A 20,302-nucleotide genomic window follows, 5' to 3' on the forward strand; every position below is an offset into this window, starting at 1 on the left:
TACAAGTAGAATCTGATTGAAGTGAACTGTGAGCTTCTGTGTAGAGGTCTGTGCCTGCGTGGGGTCTCTCTGGGAACTTTGGTTTCCTCCCACAGCCCACATACATGCACACTGGGTTAGTGTTGCATCAATGGCTGACGCTGGAGCTGGTGTGGCTTCTACAGTCTATGGTAGCTACTCTGCAAAGCTGAACGAGTGGCAGATTTGAAGCAATAATTGATTAAAACTGCAGGCCATAATAATATTCCATAATTTCTGCAATATTAATATGAAGTAGCTGACAGTGTCAGGTTGTTGTGAAGTTTGTTGTGGTTCTCCTCCATTTGAGACGGAGTCTCCCCAGCGTTCCTGTGGAGGAGTCAGAGACAAAGTCAGGACCAAACTATGAGAACCTGTAGCACCTCATATCTTCACTTTCTGGGTAATAGGCTGAAGGAGTGGACTGACCAGAGCCACAGGTTGCAACACATCACGTCCCTCCTGTGAGAGGAGACCGGAGGTGAAAAGTCTGAACCATGACATTTCATTTCATTTCGATTTATTTCATTCATGGTATACATTCTCACATAGTTGCACATATTTACATAATATACACATTTTCACCATGAATGAAAAGGAGCAGGGTGAAGAAAACCAATATTATTCTCTGTTTCAAAATATTAAGAATGATGAAACATAGTAATGACCAGAAAACAAACAAAATAACGGTAGACACCACTCATCTATCTATCTTTTCTTTTTTCCTTTCTTTTTCTCTATCTCCTTCTTCTTTTTTGTAGATGCTTATCTTTTCTTTTTTAAACATATTCTTAAACTGAGACATACTTGTACAACTTTTCAGACATCAGATTCTACACTCCACATGGTGCTCTGTCACTCACTTAATGACGGCAGTATCTGCTGGTAGAGATCTGAGACCTGGAGCTCCTGGAAGGCTGCAGACAGCTCTGCTGAGGACTGGTAGTCCACCACCGCAAACCTCTGAAGCCTGACAGAAGACATGAGAGACATTAAGGGCCTGTCCCAGACACACTTACACGCTTGGGCACTTCGCGTGTGCGTTCATGGGCTTAGTGTGTCCCACTTCTCCAACGACCAAAAGTTTGAAAAGCTTGATTTGCACTTTACTTACACTTAGGTTAATACCGCATTGGAGCGTAAATATAAATCCCACAATGCACCAGCTGGTGAAGTCTGCTGTCACCAGGAGCCACAAGCAACGTTTGGGAAATGCCACTGTGTAAATTTCAATAAAATTAATTTTTACTTTCTAATGGACTTTTTAATCTCATATTTTATATTCTTTTATCTCATATTTTTCCATTTCAGTTTTGTTCTCTTTAGGCTACGTTTACTTTTACATCTGATCATTTTGGCCTGTGATCACATAGTGAATATTCTCTATTGATTATAACTTATGTGAATATTTTTCATCATGCTCTGTTTAATCCTAAGGGTTTTTCTTTTTTTTTTTTTTACTTACGGCAAGGCAAGGCAATTTTATCCAGCAGGGGCATAGCCCGTTTTTACAAACAGTTTGCCTCAAAGGGCTTTACATGGCATCATAACAACATCTCTGCCCTTAGACCCAAGGCTCGTCCTCATTCAAGTAATGTGATCCCTACCCATGTTCACAGGAGGAAGACGAGGGGGCTTCGATGAGAACCTTCATCATCCTCTCCTTGCATTTTTTCCCAGAAGAATCCACATCCACCTTCACCGTCTTCAACAGGCGACAAAACTCCTGCGGAGGCAACGCAACGGTGACTCTGAAGTAGGTAACTCATCATGTGATCACAAAAACACTGTTGAAAACATGACAGTGAAATGTGGGACGCTCCAACTTCAACTTACAGAGCATCACACACAATGTGAAGGTAAAGATAAGTGGGAGGTGGACGGCTTTCCTCACACATACAAGGTGCAACAACAAAGTGCAAGGTGCAGCGACCATGTGTTAGAACAACATGAAGATGAAGATGAACATGAACTGTAGAGAACTTTTGAACTGGCACACACATGCATACAAAAGTGTTAATAATGAACACAACTTATGACACGTGTCCTGTTTGGATTAGTGACTGTGGAATGAATGGACGGACAGCCCCTGTACTGTGTGCCACCCTCTAGATAACTCAATAGAAACATTCTATTTGAATCTTATTTAAAGGGGAACTATGCAGGATTTTTTACCTCCATTAAGCAGCTCCAGAGTCCTATTGCTGGTTAAATCAATGACTTGTAACTTGTTCCAGGGAGAATGGAGACTCTCTACCTTCCACCTAGCATCTCTTGGCTGAAAACCAACCTTGTAAGATCAGAACTGCCACCCTGGTGTCCCAGCTCTTGTAAGCCCCGGCCGTAACCTGTAGTAACCTGTAATTTCTTGTTCATGACAGATAAGACTACACAAATATACACATTGTAACATTGTATATGATAAATAACTTTATCTATCTACCACTCTATTGACTGATTTCTCACCAGCTTCGTTGCAAACAAATGCACATGGCCAGGAGGAGGGTTAGCAACACAGAGGAAAGCGACCAGACTTGCATAGTTCCTCTTTAAATAAAGGTTTAATATACAAATAAACAATGACTATCTCACTCAACCCCACATCAAATAACCTCAACTATCCCTTAAAGCCAGTGTTGCATTTATAGCACAGGAGGTTACAATGTGCCCTCTGGCTGACACAGTGACTCTGTCGTGGAGAGGGACAGCTAGTTAGTTAGCATGCTAACTTCAGAGGAAGGAAAGGAGTGATGGGGAGTGTTTTGGGGTTTTTGACTGATTACATAATATCTAATCAATTATAATTGCCCTCTGGGGTTCAGCCATCAGTGAAGGAAATGATACACAGAATGAGCTTTGATGATGAAAATGACATAATGTTTCATACTGTGACACCTGGTGGCACTTTGAAGGTTGTTCAGTCCATTTACCTTTTATCTACATGTAACACAAGGATATGTGGTGATGAGTCAGTACCTTGACGTCAGCTCTGGCTCCCTGCAGAATAACCAGTATGATCCGTCCCAGTAACAGCCTCCCAGTCAGCTGCAGCTGCTGGCTCCAGCCCTCCAGCAGTCCAACGTAGCGGCTCAGAGATCGTATGTGGTCCAGAGACAGCACAGCGGTCCACCTCTCCTCTCTGTCTCCACCTTTCACCCCCTCCTCTGCTCCTCTGGTGTCCTTAGTCCCCTCCACATCCTGATGCTGTCAAACATCACACAGCGGCTTCATCATTCAATCCTGCTGATGTAGATGTTGCTAATATTCATGAAATATATAATCAATAATATTCAGGAAACTTTTCAGAGCCACACCTCTACTTACAGGGACTGAGACTTTTACATTATGTTTATCAAATGACTAAATCAAATAATGTGCTACAGATAGCTCAATGGGCCTTATTCACGAACCACAATTTGTTCTTAAGTCCCACTTATGCAGTTTTTACGAAGATTGTGGCATTCACAAATGTTTTTTTTTTCAGGATTTGTTCTTAGCTAAGAACAAAATCTATGCACACACAAGAGCATACTTATGCACATTTAAGAGCTGGTAGGCTACTTGTGCTAAATAATACAACTTACGAGGAGATCACATTTCTGTGGTCTAAGAACACGTTCATGAATCTGGCGTTTGGAGTTTTCTGGAGTTTTCTTAAGAAAAGTACCTGGATCCACTCTACCAGCTGATGAACCATTGGCTCTGGTGATAAGGTTGCAGCTTGGTCCAGCAGCTTCTGTCTGATGCTGTGACACTGGGTCCTGGAGAAAGCAGTGGAGGAGACGGAGATGTCGGGGGGGCAGGAGGGGTACCGGGGGTGCAGGTGGAACAACAGACTCAGGTTCAGCGCTCTCTCTCCTCCGGTTGAGGTGTTTATTTGGACCAGGAACCCGTCCTGCTCTGTGAACACAGTCACAACGTAGCAGCAGAAAGGAAAATAAAACCAGCAGCCATCTAGACCAACATATGCCCGGGTCCTTGGCCAGAGTGGGGCCCACATACTTCCTATTATAGGACTGACTGAGAATCCTCTGTTTATAGACCTCTTCATGTATTAACATAACATTCAGAGTAAGACCTGAATTCTTTTCCAGAGAAAGCAAATAATCTCTTAGTAGTTTCTGATTTGTGAAACCTTTATTATTTGTGTAAGTGCAAAAACCCACTGCATTTTTCTTCATCTAGAACTCATTAGACCAGGTCCTGATCAAAACCCACAATACCTGAACTTTTCAGATTTGGTCTACATTATCCCACAGAGGATATAGCCTATGTCACAATTTCTTATTTGGGAAACCTTTGAAAATGCAACAAAGGGACCTTACAGCATGTTTTTGTCTGCATAGTTCACGTTAGACCAACGTTTTGTTTTTTGCATTTTCATAAATAGAAAGAAGATTTCACAAATCACCAATCACCCAGGGCGATAGATATAACGTCAACCAATCAGAAGCTGACTTCCGCTGGGACACTCACCGGACTGCTGCAGCAGCTGGAACTCCCCCTGTCCGCAGTAGATGGCGGAGAGAATAGAAACCTCCTCTACTGCAGCTTCAGACATGATTCATGACGTCATCTGCACCACCGCTGCACGAGACACACAGCATTTAACACTTTTAATACCGTACAGACTCAGTGGACTTTTTTTTGTTTGTTTCAGTGGACTTACAAGTTCCAAAGCAAGTTCGGCTGCGGGATGTACTACACCTGTCCGCAGCTACGTTGTCCGGGTCGCTCCTTACACCAGAACAACAGTTCCGGTCTGGGCTCCATTCAGTGAAGCGCAAGCAAAGACGGTTTATCTTTGGCGCAAGTAAAGTAAACCAGAGAATTTCTAATATTGAGGTTTAGGGTCGTAGACTGGCTCTGAGTAAACACAAATATCTTCTTCTAGGATTCCGGCAGGCTGTACCTACGCCATCCAGCGTAATGCTGCCCTCCATCGGTTATAGCCAGATCCTAACTAAATTCTCTCATATAACCAAAGTCCTTACGTCTCTGATATAACCCAGTAAACACAAATATCATCAAGGTCAAGGAGAGATGTCGAATGATGATTTTATTTAGGACCATAAAAATCTAGAGGTTTAAAAACAAGTTGCAGAACAATATCTCTATCAGATGATGTAATATATAGGCTACGGTGTTGCATTGAATTCCCTGTCAATAAGCGTTAACAGTAACACATCCCACATATGACCATGCAGCTATTTACTCCTGCCTCTCACCTCTCTGCCTGGTTTAGGCAGTCAGCCAGATGCTGCAGATGTTATTGTAGTGGATATAACTTTAACAAACCAAACTAAACAAACATTAAGTGGTCCAGACAATGGTTTGAATGGGATACTTAATTGTTTAGGCCTTACAGGCATAAATGAAGACAGATTATGTGACAAAATAAAACTAAAATTAGGCTATGTATGTGTGCTACTGAGGAGCTTTTCACCAGATTTCAACATGAACAAAGCTGTACAGAGGGTGAATGAATGTCAAAGACATTAAACAATTAATAAGTCTGTAGCTGTGATGCCATTTCCTATTTCCATTTTTTGTTTTTTTTTAATGCAAGACTTTGTGGCTTAGTTTAAAATGTGTAGTGATTTAACAAGAAGACATAGAGTGTGAGAGCTGACAACATAGAGGCGTGTTGAGACCTCGCGTCAGGTCTGGATGACTCAGAAACACACACAGTAGGAGCAGAGAGTGGTACGACACATTTGAAATTTATTCATAGACATAAGAAGACTCCAATCAGATTATAAAAATAGTCATCAGGCTGTATTAGACCACAGAAAAAGATAAATAGTGTGATTTCCCTCTTCAAAGTGCACAATCAGTTTGGTAGCAAAATACTTGACACAACACCACTCACTGTTTCCATTTAAATCACCACAATCATTCATTTTCCACCAGACCACCTGACACTGACATGCCGCTACAAGTAAAAAAAAAACAAAAAAAAACATCAATTAAATAATTATCTATGGATCTATACACCAGTTTCCCCAGAGCAGTAAAGAATGGCCTTTAAAAGTTCCCTCTCCTCAGTTGTGGACCCGTTTCATATAAAATAGTACAAATGTAAAAACTAAAAGGACTTAAACAGCTTTTTTTTTTTGGCAGCAATTGCATCAGTTTAAAAATCTACCAGCATCTGTTCATCATTAAAACCGGCTGGTGTGAGAATGAAGATGAAATACTGCACAAAGCAACTGCTGATTACAGAGAAGTAGGTGACACACTGTTTTCTCTGTATGTCAACAGAGGTGCAGGTGCCCAGCTCAGGGTATAATAATGTGGACACATCTGAAAACACTGATCACGTGTGACAGTTATCATACAGATGATTATAATATCAGTGTTTAAAGTGTGGGGAGTGAGTGAGGGATGTCACTGGGACTGCAGGTGGGTGGTTTACGATGCAGCCTTGGCCTCTTATGTAGTATTTTAACCATGTGCCCCGTTCCTGTGTGTGTGATATGCATTCATACATGATCATGTAGACGATCACAGAGAGAAGGAGCTCATGTGCTAATGCTAACATGATTCCACAGTTCTAGACACATTCATGTACAAATGGAGCTAGTGTGCATCTCAGATGTGTTCACAGTATAGTAGTTAGTTAGCAAACGGAGTGACTGTCGACAGAAGTAAAACGTCACCGTCTAGAACAGAAGAACTTCACCACGGCTGCAGAGTAACAAGGTGGAAGGATGCATTCAGGGACTACAGTCAGTCAGGACTGCTTCACATTCACTTTCTGCACACGCAAACATTTGGACTGTTAGCTGAAACCCTCTGGTTGAATCATTATGAAAGAGTTTTTTTTTTTAAAGTACAGGACTGTGTGCTTCAAAAGAAATACAGCCAACAGGAGCTTCAGATGACACTGTGTAGAAATCTATTGGTTTGAATTTCTTCACTTCAGATCAATTTAAGATAAATTAAAAAAAACTCAGATGCTTTGTTTTGTTGGAAATTATCCTTTTCGACAAATGAAATTGGACTTGTCAGGAAAAGATGCACAGGTGGATCGTAGCCATCACAGGCAAACAGTTGACTGTAACAGTGACTCACTGTCTTAGCCTTGTTTAACCAGGTGATGGACGACTGTTAGTATTCATCTACCTCTTGAACCAGAGCATCCTCCTACTTTGTCACCCTTTTAAATTTTTAAATTGGAAATGTGAAGACTGTACACCTGAAACATGTGTGACTGTGTGGCTTCCAGATGGCACGACACAACATGTATGAAAAAAAAAGGTCTGGGTTGAAATCACTCAGGAGCCAACATGGCTGCCTCTCGCACAAAAATAACAAGATAAGATCAAATTTAAGGCACAAGCTGACATGATGAAACTACAGTACATTCAAGTCAGTAATTTGTTGGAATCTGATTGGTTATTGCAAACGCAGCGGTTTTCACGTCCCCTCAGGACCAAACCATTTCCTCCTCAGACCCAAGAACAGGTAAGGACCGCAAAGAAAAGACCTGACACCTGGTCTGTGGAGGGTCAGGTCCTTGGGTCTGCAAGTGTTCATAAACGATGTGTTCTGCTGACAAGAGCTGAGAACTTCCAAACGGACAGAGACAAGTCGTGTGACAGTTGCTCTTGTAATTTCATGAAAGGCACAGAATCATTGCTGGTGAAGGTGATGGAGACGGAGGAAGTGGAGGCAGATGTGAATGCACTTTTATGTTCTTGGAAACCTGAGAAGAGAGGAGGTTTTCCTGCCTCTGATTACAGTACTAGACCTCCTCTGGTTAACGAGACGGAGGTTGAGGAATGGTTGTAATTAATGTCCAGAAAAGTCTTTATTAACAAGCTGTGTTTACCCCAGGGATGGAGCTGCAGCCCTGATTGGGAGATTGTGAGGTCTTACGGTCTCAGCGTGTTTTCCTATAGAAAACGAAGGCTGCTACCAATGCTACTGATGCTACTGTGGCCAGAGTCCTCCACCGGGAAAAGCCACGGATCACCCCCTCCTGAAAAACACAATAACAAGAGACCAAAATGAAGGGCTTTGGATCTTACAGACAAGTCCACGTACTGGACCATAAGACCACGCTTCACTTCACTTACCCAGCCTCCCTGCTGTATGAGCCAGCCGTAGAGCTGCTCTCTGATGACTTGGAGAACCCAGCTGATGACCCTCCTGATGTTTTCTAGATGGTTGGTGGTCAGAGCCTTTAAAACACGAATGGCAAGAACACAATAACAGAACGTTATGAGACAAAATTGTTTTTGAGGTAAAGTCATGCAAAACTACTGATGCACATTGCCACATTTGGGCTATGTACCATGTAACGTGTGTCTTATGACAGCTGTGAGCCAGTAATCGTAATTGTCTGTGTGGAGGCAAGTCACTGACTCTTGTGAAAGATTTGTGATTGGTGAAATGAACAAATCTGAGAGACACAAGGTTAAGTTCATGTATCCATTAGTATATGCAGTTGAATTGTTGATGTGTCTATACATCATGAGTTGTCAGGCCGTCCACAAGGTGAACAACACACCACATGACATCATATCATCCAGTCAGATGTTCTCTGTAAGTCTTGGAAACCACTTAAACAGCTTGATGCTTTACCTACTGAACCCAAATTCTTCCTTCTACACTGCCATCTAGTGGGCATTTAGACTAACACACCTAATTAAGTGAATGTCAATTTTTCAATGAGGAGCAACCTATAGAAATATAGATATTAATAGTGTCAACATTCCTGTTTCTTCTCTTTAAATGGCTGGGGTTTAAAGGGTTTCCCATCAGAAATTGATAAAGTGGTGGCACTCAAATTTTAATATCTTAAAGGGATAGTTCACCCCAAATTCAAATTGCACTCATTATTTACTCACCCTCATGTCGACTAAGGGCTGGGAGAAGTTTCAGAGTTATCCGTGGCTTCTCTGAGTTACAGGGGGTCTCGGCGTAGCAGTGCATGCCCATATAACGGTTGCAAATGGATACCACTTTTCATCGTAACAAAAAGACACACCAAAAAACATCCAAATACCTCCATGCTGCTCGTATGTAATGTCCGTCTTGTATTGAAGCCCCGAAATGCGAAATTGTTCCGAAAAAAATTGAATAAGTCTATATTTCAGGCTTGTTTGTAGCGGAAGCTCCTCTTCCTGGTCCGTCCAAATCTCGCGCGATTTGCACTGGGGTCAGTGCGATTACTGTGGTAAGTGGTATCCATTTGCAACCGTTATATGGACATGCACTGCTACGCCGAGACCCCCTGTAACTCAGAGAAGCCACAGATAACTCTGAAACTTCTCCCAGCCCTTATTAGTCGACATGAGGGTGAGTAGATAATGAGTGCAATTTGAATTTTGGGTGAACTATCCCTTTAAGACATTAGCATTAGAACACTGTAATCTGCTGACCTAAAGTGTGCAAACTTGACGTCTCAACATGGAGGTCAGAAAACATATTTTGTACCAATCTGTGCTCCATAATCAAGGGGCAAATAATATAAATGGTTCAGAACAGTTCACTTTTTTAAATACACTACAGATTACATCTCCCCCTCTACAGAGCAACTTAACCCAGCATCCTCCCGAAAACTGGTCCCTGACTTCTAGCCCTGCTCTGTGTTACCTTGTGTATGAGCCTGTAGGCGAGGTGGAAGAGGGCCACCACTCGGCCCCAGTTGATGCCATCAGCAAAGATGCTCCGGGCCACCTGCATGAAGATGTCTTGAGCACAGTTACCCTGAACCTGGTTGATCAGTCTGAAGGGAGGGAAAGGACACAAATTTAATTAACAACATTTATTTAACAATTTACTGTCGGGTCCACGGCCTCACCCCACCTACCTAGATCCACCATTCAACCTCGAAGTTTGTTTACCTCTGGGTTTACTGCTTCACATACAAAGAGTGAGGCATGCAGCAGGGAAACCCAGAAACAAACATGAACTGCTATCTGTTACTACTGTCTGAACATTTTCAAGATATCTAAACAGTGATAACCATGATCATTTTGGTCACTACAAATGTCATATTTAATTTATTTTTTTTCAATACTTTTCTTGTCCTTTGTCTTGCCAGTTGCATCCAGCTTGAAACTAAATATTAGGTGCTTTTCTTTATTTTTGGCAACAAGCTCCTCCATGAATCATATGTTTAAAATGGTGTGTGGGGACTTATGACTAGTATATCAGCTGAATCTATCAGCGTTTACCAGAGGTTGGATCAATAGAGGAAGGTTAAAAAATTGCTCAATCTAGGGACAATAAGATGATTAATAACCTAACCCTTATGACTTTAAACCAACACTTAGTAACTTTTCAACCTTCATATAATATTTTTGTGATGGTACATCGACTTACAACAGGTTGAATGACACTTCTGTCATGGCCTGAGGGTGTCTGTGTCGCCTTCACTGGCACTAAGCAGCTTCCCCCTTTCCCCATTCATGTGGGATTACCGCTATCATGGCAGGAGCAGCAAGAAAACTAAAGAAATTTAAAATTTTGTCCGAGGAGACTAAAAAACCAGAGAGGGACAGTTATGCGGAACGGCTGCGGAGCCGATACGTTTCTATTCTAGTCAGTGTATCCACCGGTCTGAGCAGGGCCGTTGCTAGGAATTCTGGGCCCCCTGAAAGAATACTATAGTGGGCCCCTGCCCCCTGACTCTTCCACTTTTTTTCTTAGACTACAGATGTATTATCATTTTTTATTAAGCCTACTTTGTTTTGATGCTAATGCAGCATGAGTATTAGTCAGGGTCTTATCCAGAACAATTCAGTCATACAAAGATTAGACTACTGGGTTTTTTTGTGGACCCTACTGGGCGCTGGGCCCCTAGAATTATCATCACCTTTCCCCCCTATACAATGGCCCTGCCTCTGAGTCACGGCCCCTGCACCCTCCGCAGAGCTTTTATTTTTGCTGGATGCTGGAGCACCGTGCATAAATTCAGCACAGAGCAGCTAGTGTGGGACAGAGAATCGTGTAAGGCCTGAAGTCAACAGGTCAGAGGTTTTCAGACACCATTTCACCACGTTGACACCATGAACGAGGAGATACTGATTGTAAAATCACAAAATAGGCAGATCAACAAGTCAGCACCGAGTTGTTGCACATGACCAGGAGATCAGGATGTTTATGACACTACGCGCCAGTGCTCATGGGAAATGGGGTCTTCCTTCAGGCAAAACACAACCGCTCTGGTCCACTGGCACCGCCAAACTCTACTAAAGTATTGCTTTAAATAATGAAAACTTAATGAAACCTGGTGTTTGTTCTATACATTAATGTGAGGATCCTAATCATCGTCACTTATTCAACTATGTTACACAACAAACCCTTCATAGAATGATCTCTACTCCTCTCAAACATATAGAAGGTTTGTGCTGCTGTGTACGAAATCAACGAGTGTGAGTGAAGGAGTCTGAACACCTTGATCACTGTGACCAGTGAAATCTCACCGTTGGAACTCGACGTTCCTGTTGAGATCATCGGCGATCTTGAGCAGCTGCTCCACCACCTCTTTGACCTGCGGGTCCCGCTGCTCGTCTGGACGTCCTCCCAGGTCCTCAGAGCTGACCTGTCGAGCAGGGTCCTGTGTGTTTATGCGCTCAATCACGTACCTGGGACAAAGGAAAACTACTTTATCAAGAGAATCACAGGTCGTTTCTTCTTTGTTTTTTCAATGGAATTACAAGTTTAGTTTATTTGCGGGAATCCCCATTAGCTGCACGCTAGAGCACTGCTAGTCTTCCTGGGGTCCACATTTAAAAACAGTACATTTAAACACACATTTACAATCACAACACGAAAAAGACAAGAAAAGGTAACAAAAACTTATATTAAACCTTTACAATAGGTATAAATCGTCATCTACATCAAAGAACATAAATAAGACACTCCAATATACAGTGGCTATAAAATAAAATAAAGGGGTAAAACAAATCAAAGTGACAACAACAAGATAACCTACATGAGCCTATATAAAACCCTATGTGTGTATGCATGTTTGTGTGCATGTGTATGCGCACATGTGTTATGTTACACATATGAAATTCCAAGATGTTTTTTTATTAGCTTTTTAAATGATTTCCGTGTGAGTTTGGTTATTGGAAAGTGCAGCTAATCTACTGGTACCTCACTTTCCTCTGTAGCCACACCTATACTAATGGCGCTTTTCCACTACACTTTCACAGCACGGAACGGCACGGCACGGCACGGCCCGGTAAAGGTACTTTTCCACTACAGCTGAGTTCTCTAGTACCTCCTCCGCGGGGGCGGGGGCGGAACGGGGCTGATCGCAGAGGCGATCGCGGGGCCGCATTGTCCGCCTCTCTTTTTTGAATCCGCTCGTCAGCTCCAAACTCACTCGTCTGGACCTCGTTAACAGACCAAAGTGTGGTTTTACACGCAGAAGTCATTTGACTCGGGTGAAGGAATAACAACAGTCTTGGTACAGATCAGCTGGCACTGTTGCCACTGTGGTTTTGAAATTTTTTTGATTCTCATGTCGGACGTCGCGCTCGCGCCGGCGCTCTGCCCAATCAGTGGAAGGCAGTCGGCTGACGTCCCGTTATAGTATCGCTTCGGCTCGCTTGGAACCAGAGCCGAGGAGGTACTAAAAATGGTACCTGGTACCAGGTACTAGGGCTAGTGGAAAAGCAAAATATGCGGGCCGTGCCGCGCCAGTGGAAAAGCGCCATAACACAAATAAGGCTTCCAGGAAAACTGGATTGTGTCACAACAACCAGTATAAATGCAGGGTGTCCTGTGACCTTTGACCTTATGAGGAATTCCTTAGTATCTGGTTAAAATCTTTACATTTGAATAAACCGCTGAAGTAACAGTATCGTTCTTTTCACTAACATTGAGAAAACATATTTACAAAGACACTCCAGAAAAGTGGCTGTGCTACAAGGCCCAAATAAAAGCCCCAAGGTTAGGTCATTGTGGCTTAGGCAACAAACATCTGGAGGCTAGCTAAGCTCGCTAATGTTTAGTCCGCAACGTTTTGAAATATTTCATAGGGTATTTTAGGCATCAAAAGGCTTAGCATAACTTATAAATAACTCCTAGAAACTGTGCTGGGAATTGCAACCTGTGGTAATGTCATGAATTTACATTGAGTAAGGAACATGCTGTTTTACCAAATTCCTAGACAAGACTGAAAAGGCTAAGTGGATTGAAATATGTAGAGGTCTGCCTGTAACAGAACAAACACGGGGAACAACGTATGTGGAAATAACCAGTTAAATGTAATGAAGTTCCATATTAAGAATTATAGCTGCTGCGCAGCGATGGGTCGGGTCCGGGCTACTTTTGGGCAAATCTAGGCAATTCTGAGCAACAAACAGGAGAATAGGAAGACAAGACAGTTGACCTTATAATGTTCAATTTGCATCAGTTGAGGATTGAACCCATAACCTCGGGAACCAAAGACCGGTGTCTATCGCACTGAGCTAATTGACAAGTGCCATTCAACAGTGGCTTCACAAATTGAGTAAGCCATTCACTGTCGTGTAGGCAGATTTGAAACCACAGTAAAAAGAAAAGTCAGTTTTTGAGGTAAAATAATGATATGTATTTGTCAAACATCTACTGTGACTCTAAGATGTTAGGAGCCTTCGCACATGGTCCAGTCCAAACTATTTGGATTTTTAAACTTAGAGGCTTGCTGTGATGCCACCATTAGGACAATTGTATTGTGTTTCGTGTTGAGGACAACTGACATTTAAATCTGTCATCATCATCGTCATCACCCTTGCTGGGTCTCGAACTCACAATCTCTGACACCAAGAACTAGCTCCTAACTCACTGAGCTAATTAGCTGATAGTGAGACCTGCTGTGTAGCTTCATTTATCCACTCAGGTGAGCCAGTGCCCGGGCAGCTGTTGTGATGAAATGGTCAAAATGTCAGAAATTCAGTCATCTAAACAAAAATCTGATAATACATAAATTGCATCTTGACAGCATGGAAATGTTGGTGATTTGTTTTTAATGATAAGTGTTTTGCTTCATAAGAGAAAATATGATGTTTATAAATTCCACACTCACATTGACTGCAGTTGTTCCCATGAGAGCAGAATTCAAAATGTTCTCAAAAATTCAGTTTTTGAGATAAAATTCTGATATTTGCCAAACTTCATCAACCATGACTCCAGAATATTGTCATTTTTTTTCAGGAAGATTGAAAATGTATTTATCAAGAATTTGATGGTATATGTTTACAGTACTGTTTACAGTCAAACGTTTTCATGCACTGTAGGCTCAATTTTTGCTTAATCAAAAATCCAAGAAACAAGTTTTGTGGAGGACGGTCTGGAGATGCTCTGTAGCAAGTTTGGTGTCAATTGAGCAAAAATTGTGGGAGGAGATACATTTTAAAAGTTTTACAGTTATTGAAAAAAACAGAGTGATGGACTTCATAATTTGTAATAAGTTTAAGTGGAAAAGTGCAAAAGTTTCAGCAGTATTGGGGCTACATTGTGGTGAAGTTTCAAAACTTTAGCATCTACCGTTGGTTTGGTAGGAATTTTTAAAGTTTTTTAATTTAAACGCTTGAGTGAATCTGGCATGGGTTTGGACCTTTGTGCAAAGTTTGGTGAGTTTTCGCCCATGGGAAGTATGACTTCCTTGGAAGAAGAAAGAAAGAAAGAAAGAAGAAGAAGAAGAAGAAGAAGAAGAAGAAGAAGAAGAAGAAGAAGAAGAAGAAGAAGAAGAAGAAGAAGAAGAAGAAGAAGAAGAAGAAGAAGAAGAAGAAGAAGAAGAAGAAGAAGAAGAAGAAGAAGAAGAAGAAGAAGAAGAAGAAGAATTCCTAGGAATACAATAGTGTCCCGGCAGCTTAGCTGCCCGGACCCTAATAAACAGAACAAGTGTTCAGTTGCTTTACTGCTCTGAAGAATCTTTGTGTGTGTGACTGTAGGTGATTAAAATATTTGATATTTAGATAGATAAAAGGATCAGACTGGTGTTATTCCATTTCAGTGAATCAATACTCAGCCCACAGCTCCACAGTGGAAGACATTTTTAGCCATTTGAAATAGAAAGAAACAGAAAATCAATATTTGGTTGGGTCAGTGTTGATGTTGTGTTGGGCTGCCTGTCAAAGCATGGGACACTTTGCACTTGTGTTTTGGTGAGACTTACCCTCTGAGGACCACTGCCCCCGTCTCCAGGATGGGATCATCGATGACATCTGGAACAGTAAGAGGACCAATCAGCACAAGATCAAGGGAATCAATGTGGTTTCCAATCACTTCATCATAACATGAATGATTATATTCAGTACAGAATCAGATCATTCAGTATGTGTGAGCTTGAGTGCATATACATATGTGTATGCATGTATGGAAGTACATCATGTATGATAATAGGCATGTACAAGTGCTTAGTAGCAGTATGTGCACGTGAAGTATTCAGTGTTGACCTGGGGTGCTTCTCATAATGATGAACTGGTTCAGAGTAAAAAAGTAAAAGGCAAACAGCTAGGGTGTGCACGGCAGCTGCACCACTACATCACTAGTGGAAATCACTGACAGTGTGGTGGTGAGATGAATGATGCTGTGAAATTTCAGTGGCTGGGCTCTGGTCTGTATTTGTGCTGCCGCTGAGTGCATAAGGGGGGAGACGATGGAGTGAATACAAACATGTTAAACAAAACCTGACACTGTGGCTTCATTCGTAACATTAGCTGCCTTTGTATCCATTAACTGGTGGTACTTCCCACCACTGCATGAAGAAAATATCAGTAAATGTAAATTAACAAATAGATATTGTTAACCCAGATGTATGTGTGGTATCTGACTTTGTAAATGAAGAAAAATAAGTAAACAATTTGCACATTAGTCAGCGCAAGTTATTTTCTCTGAAGGGTGTAGTTATTCTAAAGTTCAGATAGAAATGTCCATCATCTTGTCTTAAAGGGATAGTATCATTTTTTAAAACTGGGATTGTACGATCTACAAATAGCCCCTAAGTACTTTAATTGCAGTAGAAGACTCTCTGCACTCCTCCCGTTAGCAACGCCAGCCCATAATAGCCCTGCCCAGAGATTTACAACATACAGTGTTGTGAACAGACCCAAAGAAACGGCCTATTTTCACGGCCTAAAAGAGGTTTTACCTGGAAAAAAAAAATACACATTTCCATTGTTCGCTATAATATAATTTTTTAGCAAACAATGGAATGTGTATTTTTTTTCAGGGTTAGGGTTAGGTTAAAACAATGGACATCAATTAGGGTTTGAAAAAAATGAGGAGGAATCAGTTCAACCATCTAATTCATAATACAGATAAAGAAAAGATTTCCTATTAAACCAACATGAAGCATGGACGCTGTTTGCCTGGGGCTTTACAGTTACAGATTTTATGTCACTGGGAGGTGGAACACAATTTAATTTAATTGGATTGACATTGTGTTATAATGTGATAATAGCCAGAGGTCTGATCTGTTCAGCTGTGTCTCTTACTAACGGTGGATTCAAAATTACAGATGGAACAGCGACAGACTTTCAGTTTCTGTCTGTCTGTGTACACAGGACAGTCGTCATTACAGATGAATCATCTGCTGCTTCATGACGTTAACTACACAGAATGGTGATTGATGTCTGTCCTACAGATCTGAATGACTCTTGCTCATCTGTTTTGCAGCTGTTTTCGGTTTTGGGAAACCAATAAAGATGCACAGAGCTTTGGTCAAAATCAAAATCACAATAGAGCCATCTGTAATATTCAAATCCCAAAAGATGTTTATTTTTTGATAAAGGTAAATGTGGCACACTGGTGTGCACTGTTACCATAAGTGTCTATAGAGCTTGGTGCTATAATATAGCCTACTGTAGACCTACATGACTAAAAAATCTCTGAGATGTAAAGGAATAGGTTTGTTTGGTACAAGACTAACAAACATTTACATCAGTGTAGTATTTCTCTGTGAAAATCTAAGTGTGTAGTAGGGTGTGTAGGGTTTGGGGCATATAGTGTAGCCTAGTTGTAGCCTAATGCCTGCCTACAGAGTCTCAGTCATTTGATTTAGTCTGCCTGGATAAACTGGGCGATGTGCTTGAGTTGGTGTGAAGTATGTCATCCTCAACTACAGTGTTACTGCTTAAATGTTGCTTTTCTATTAGCTACATAATAAATACACCGTTTTAAAAAGTTTCTTTCACTCGTCTTCGGGTGACGTCATCTTCCTGAAGCCATCAGCCTGTGGTTGTCGTCTCCATCTCGCCCTTTCACCTCATAACAATAAAGCTGTAGCTAATCAGTGTTTGACGGTCACGTATCTCACTGTGGTTTCTCTTCAGTGTTTGTAAGTGTGAAGGCTCCACGGAGAACAGCGTGTCCTCCCCCCCGAGCAGCACCGCTCACACTGCGGTCAGGTCTGACTCTTTTTTAGGCTACGTTGTTTGTCAGCAGCCGCACCGAGCCGACCTGAACTCATCCCTGCTTTACAACCACTGGCCTACATTAGCTCGGTATGAATCCAGTCGTAGCCTATAGTTTTTTCACTAATAACCCAGTAATACTGCTCTAGGGTCAGTTCAACCCAGCAGTCTCTGCTCTGTCAGACACACAGACATTGAGCAGCTCTCTGGACAGAAACCTCCAGGTGTGGCCCGCAGCGCAGCGGCCCCTCGTCGCCGGGTTAGAGGGGGTAAAGGCTGGGGTCAGGTTAGCGACAGGAAACGGTCGGTCGGAGTCAAACTTGGGTTCATGTTAACACGGGGAAATATGTCGACGCGTTTACCGCTTGCTCAATTCCTGACGAGTTAAACACGGGCGTAAAAAAAACCACCGGCGGAATTTAAAAAGTTGTCGCGGGCCGACTCGGCACGGCTCGGCTCGGCACGGCTCGGCTCGACTCAGCGTCAACCTGACATGGCTCCACATACCTTCTCCACCCACGGCTCCCTGAGGCTCCTGCTCTGGGCCGTTCCTCTCCTCTTCTCCCCGCCTGTCAGCCATGACTCACTCCACACCGACGGTCAGCTCGACTACCACCGCAAAGTCTTCCTCCGACATGTAACGTTACCGTTCAGGTGCTCGGTTGTTCACGGAGCGGCGTCGCTCCCCGGGTCTGTGCCTTCCGTGAAGCTCGTTGCTTCCCATGCAATAACAAGGAAGTGACACGGAAGAGACGGAGCGCAGCAGAAACCCGGCTCCCGCTCTACGTACGAGACGAGTCTCTGGTGTTTGGTTTTTTACAAAATAAAGAAAGGCCTCCCTCATTTTTCACTCCTCCCTTAACTTATTTTTAGTTCAATAGACTTTGCCATACTGTAGAAATAGGCTACCACATGACGTCAGGCGTTACAACCCACTTAAACAAAGTGTTTCAAAAAAAAAAAAAAAGGAATGGAACTGTTATTCCCTCATCCTTAGATTAAAAGCATTGGTTTATCGTAGGCCACTGTGCAAAAGTTTTAGGCAGATGTGAAATGCAGTGAATGAACAGAGAAATCTAATCAATAGGCTATTTGGTGACCACCCTTTGCCTTCAAAGCAGCATGAATTCTTCTAAGTACTTGCACACAGGCAGAATTGCAGAATAACCACAGATTGTGTGGATGTCGGCCTCAGTGGAGGCCATAACATAGGACTTCTTGATCTTTAGGCTTGAACATACAGTGGCATGAAAAAGTTTGGGCACCCCTGGTCAAAATGTAGCCTACTTTATGTTAATGCCAACAGTTCATCAAGTGGAAGATGAAAGGATCTCTTAAAGGCATACAGTAAAGTTAAAGACACACTCACTTCACATTTTAAACAATATAATTTTTTTTTTTTTTTTTTTTTCATATTTTACATTTTCAAATGACTGAATGAGAAAAGGAAAATGACCTGCAGTAAAAGTTTGGCCACCCTCATAGTTACCTATGCCCAGACTGATAAGCATTCTTACTTTACTGCCTGCTTTTGCACAGTAGGCCTACTGTAAATATTTCAAACTCAAAACTCAAAATAAAACGCTGGAATAGTTGGATCTGAAGTGTCTTTAATTCAAAAAACAACCTGAGTTGCATACAAAAAAGACCAGAAAAATAAAAGTTAGGAACTACATGCATGTAGCAATGCATGGCAATAGACAAAGGCGACTGAATAATTGACTGAACTGAATTATTCAGTCGCCTTTGTCTATTGCTAATCAACACTATATAAATATAGTGTTGATTAGCTCATCCCAGTACCAGTGGGTACCAATCCCTTTTAGTTACTTTTATGACTCCCACACTGTGGCTTGCAACACACACACACACACACACACACACACACACACACACACACACCCAATGCTAGTTAATCAACACTCCCATGTGTCAGGTTGGCCTATCTGTGAGCCCATTTCTAGTCAATGTGGTGCGTCTCTACACTCTAAGTTTTGTGGTGGTATTTTTTAATGAAAAATTAGGTAAAAGTTTAAGAATAACAAGACCTGTAAAAGTAAAATATTATGCCACCTTTAAAAATCAAGTATGGTTTGTTTTATTATTTCAGTAATCAAAGTATAATCATTTTAATTGTTTTGATGTTTATTATTTTAATATTATATCTATGTTTGATTTACTTGTTTGAAAGGGTAATGCTCTATACTCAGTAGAGTCATTTGCGGGGACCGAGTGAGTCCATGCCTATGACAGCAGTAGTCTGAGGTTCCCACAGATGACCTGTTGCTAACCCCCAGAGTGATGACATGTACCCCTTTAATCTTGCTTCTGGATGGGCAGGGGACCTGAGCACAGTGAAGCGTGTCCAATTAATGTTGATTTAAAGCCATGACATCTCAGATAAGGGAATTGTGTGTGCGCTGTCAACATGCATAGATGGGGGAGTGTCTGCTTGGCAGCCTAAGGGCCCTTGATTAGCTGGCTCTCATATGTTGCAAGCTATGATATCGAAGTCATAAAACAACTTTTGACAGAATTATGGGTGCAAGATAAGCTCACGGATGAGAAGAGACACCTGTAAGTGTAGGAGGAGTTGAACAGGTCCCCTGGCACCAGAGGAAGGGGGCTGGTGTTGGAGTGAGATCACCATACTGAGCTATATAAGCCCCTGCGCTACCAGTTTGATTCAGTCGCTTGTGTTCGTTAATGCAATACAATACCTTGCATGAAGTTCCTTACTTTTATTTTCTTATCTTTTATCTATATGCGACCTGGGTTGTTTTTCTTTTGCTTTGTTCTTAAGTGAATTAAAGACAACTCTACTTCAGATCCATCTTTTCCAGCGTTTCATTTTGAGTTCAAAGTTTATTTTTATTACGTGGTGTGGGACAACTCAACGGCCCAGATTTTTTCCTTCA

The 20,302-nt window shown here is 41.9% G+C and overlaps 2 protein-coding genes across 3 annotated transcripts; both read right to left on the reverse strand.

Annotated features, from left to right (window-relative positions):
* Positions 1-309: 309 nt before the first annotated feature.
* On the reverse strand, positions 310-4,757 carry rwdd3 (RWD domain containing 3). 2 transcript variants are annotated; one of them, XM_085771694.1, is made up of 8 exons: positions 4,726-4,757; positions 4,495-4,605; positions 3,686-3,918; positions 2,995-3,222; positions 1,626-1,744; positions 882-988; positions 448-480; positions 310-348 (listed from the first exon to the last, which is right to left on the reverse strand). In XM_085771694.1, exons 2-7 carry the CDS (start codon positions 4,577-4,579, stop codon positions 470-472), a joined length of 783 nt encoding a protein of 260 aa, XP_085627820.1. In that variant the 5' UTR covers positions 4,580-4,605; positions 4,726-4,757; the 3' UTR covers positions 310-348; positions 448-469. The 2 variants fall into 2 exon arrangements, with proteins under 2 accessions (XP_085627820.1, XP_085627828.1); XM_085771702.1 differs by lacking the exons at positions 310-348; positions 448-480; positions 4,726-4,757 and having other exon boundaries at positions 874-988; positions 4,495-4,658.
* Positions 4,758-7,265: 2,508 nt separating this feature from the next.
* LOC146990310 (apoptosis regulator BAX) lies at positions 7,266-18,117 on the reverse strand. Its single transcript, XM_085771712.1, has 6 exons — positions 17,892-18,117; positions 15,146-15,194; positions 11,460-11,621; positions 9,625-9,757; positions 8,103-8,207; positions 7,266-8,005 (listed from the first exon to the last, which is right to left on the reverse strand). Exons 1-6 carry the CDS (start codon positions 17,962-17,964, stop codon positions 7,907-7,909), a joined length of 621 nt encoding a protein of 206 aa, XP_085627838.1. The 5' UTR covers positions 17,965-18,117; the 3' UTR covers positions 7,266-7,906.
* Between the last annotated feature and the right edge of the window lie 2,185 nt (positions 18,118-20,302).

Source organism: Trachurus japonicus, chromosome 3, assembly GCF_045865225.1.
Source record: "Trachurus japonicus isolate A0001 chromosome 3, Traja_1.0".
Lineage (NCBI taxonomy): Eukaryota > Metazoa > Chordata > Actinopteri > Carangiformes > Carangidae > Trachurus > Trachurus japonicus.

Bases quoted from the DNA above. Each gene is read 5' to 3' on its own strand.
- LOC146990310 (XM_085771712.1), bottom strand. From the start codon at position 17,964: ATGGCTGACAGGCGGGGAGAAGAGGAGAGGAACGGCCCAGAGCAGGAG. The intron at 15,195-17,891 runs GTATGTGGAGCC...TTACTGTTCCAG, and splicing joins GGGAGCCGTGGGTGGAGAAG to ATGTCATCGATGATCCCATC. The intron at 9,758-11,459 runs GTGAGATTTCAC...CCCTCCCTTCAG, and splicing joins AGGAACGTCGAGTTCCAACG to ACTGATCAACCAGGTTCAGG.
- rwdd3 (XM_085771694.1), bottom strand. From the start codon at position 4,579: ATGTCTGAAGCTGCAGTAGAGGAGGTTTCTATTCTCTCCGCCATCTAC. The intron at 3,919-4,494 runs GTGAGTGTCCCA...CTGTGTTCACAG, and splicing joins CCAGCTGCTGCAGCAGTCCG to AGCAGGACGGGTTCCTGGTC. The intron at 989-1,625 runs GTAGGGATCACA...GTCTTCTGTCAG, and splicing joins TCTTCCTCCTGTGAACATGG to GCTTCAGAGGTTTGCGGTGG.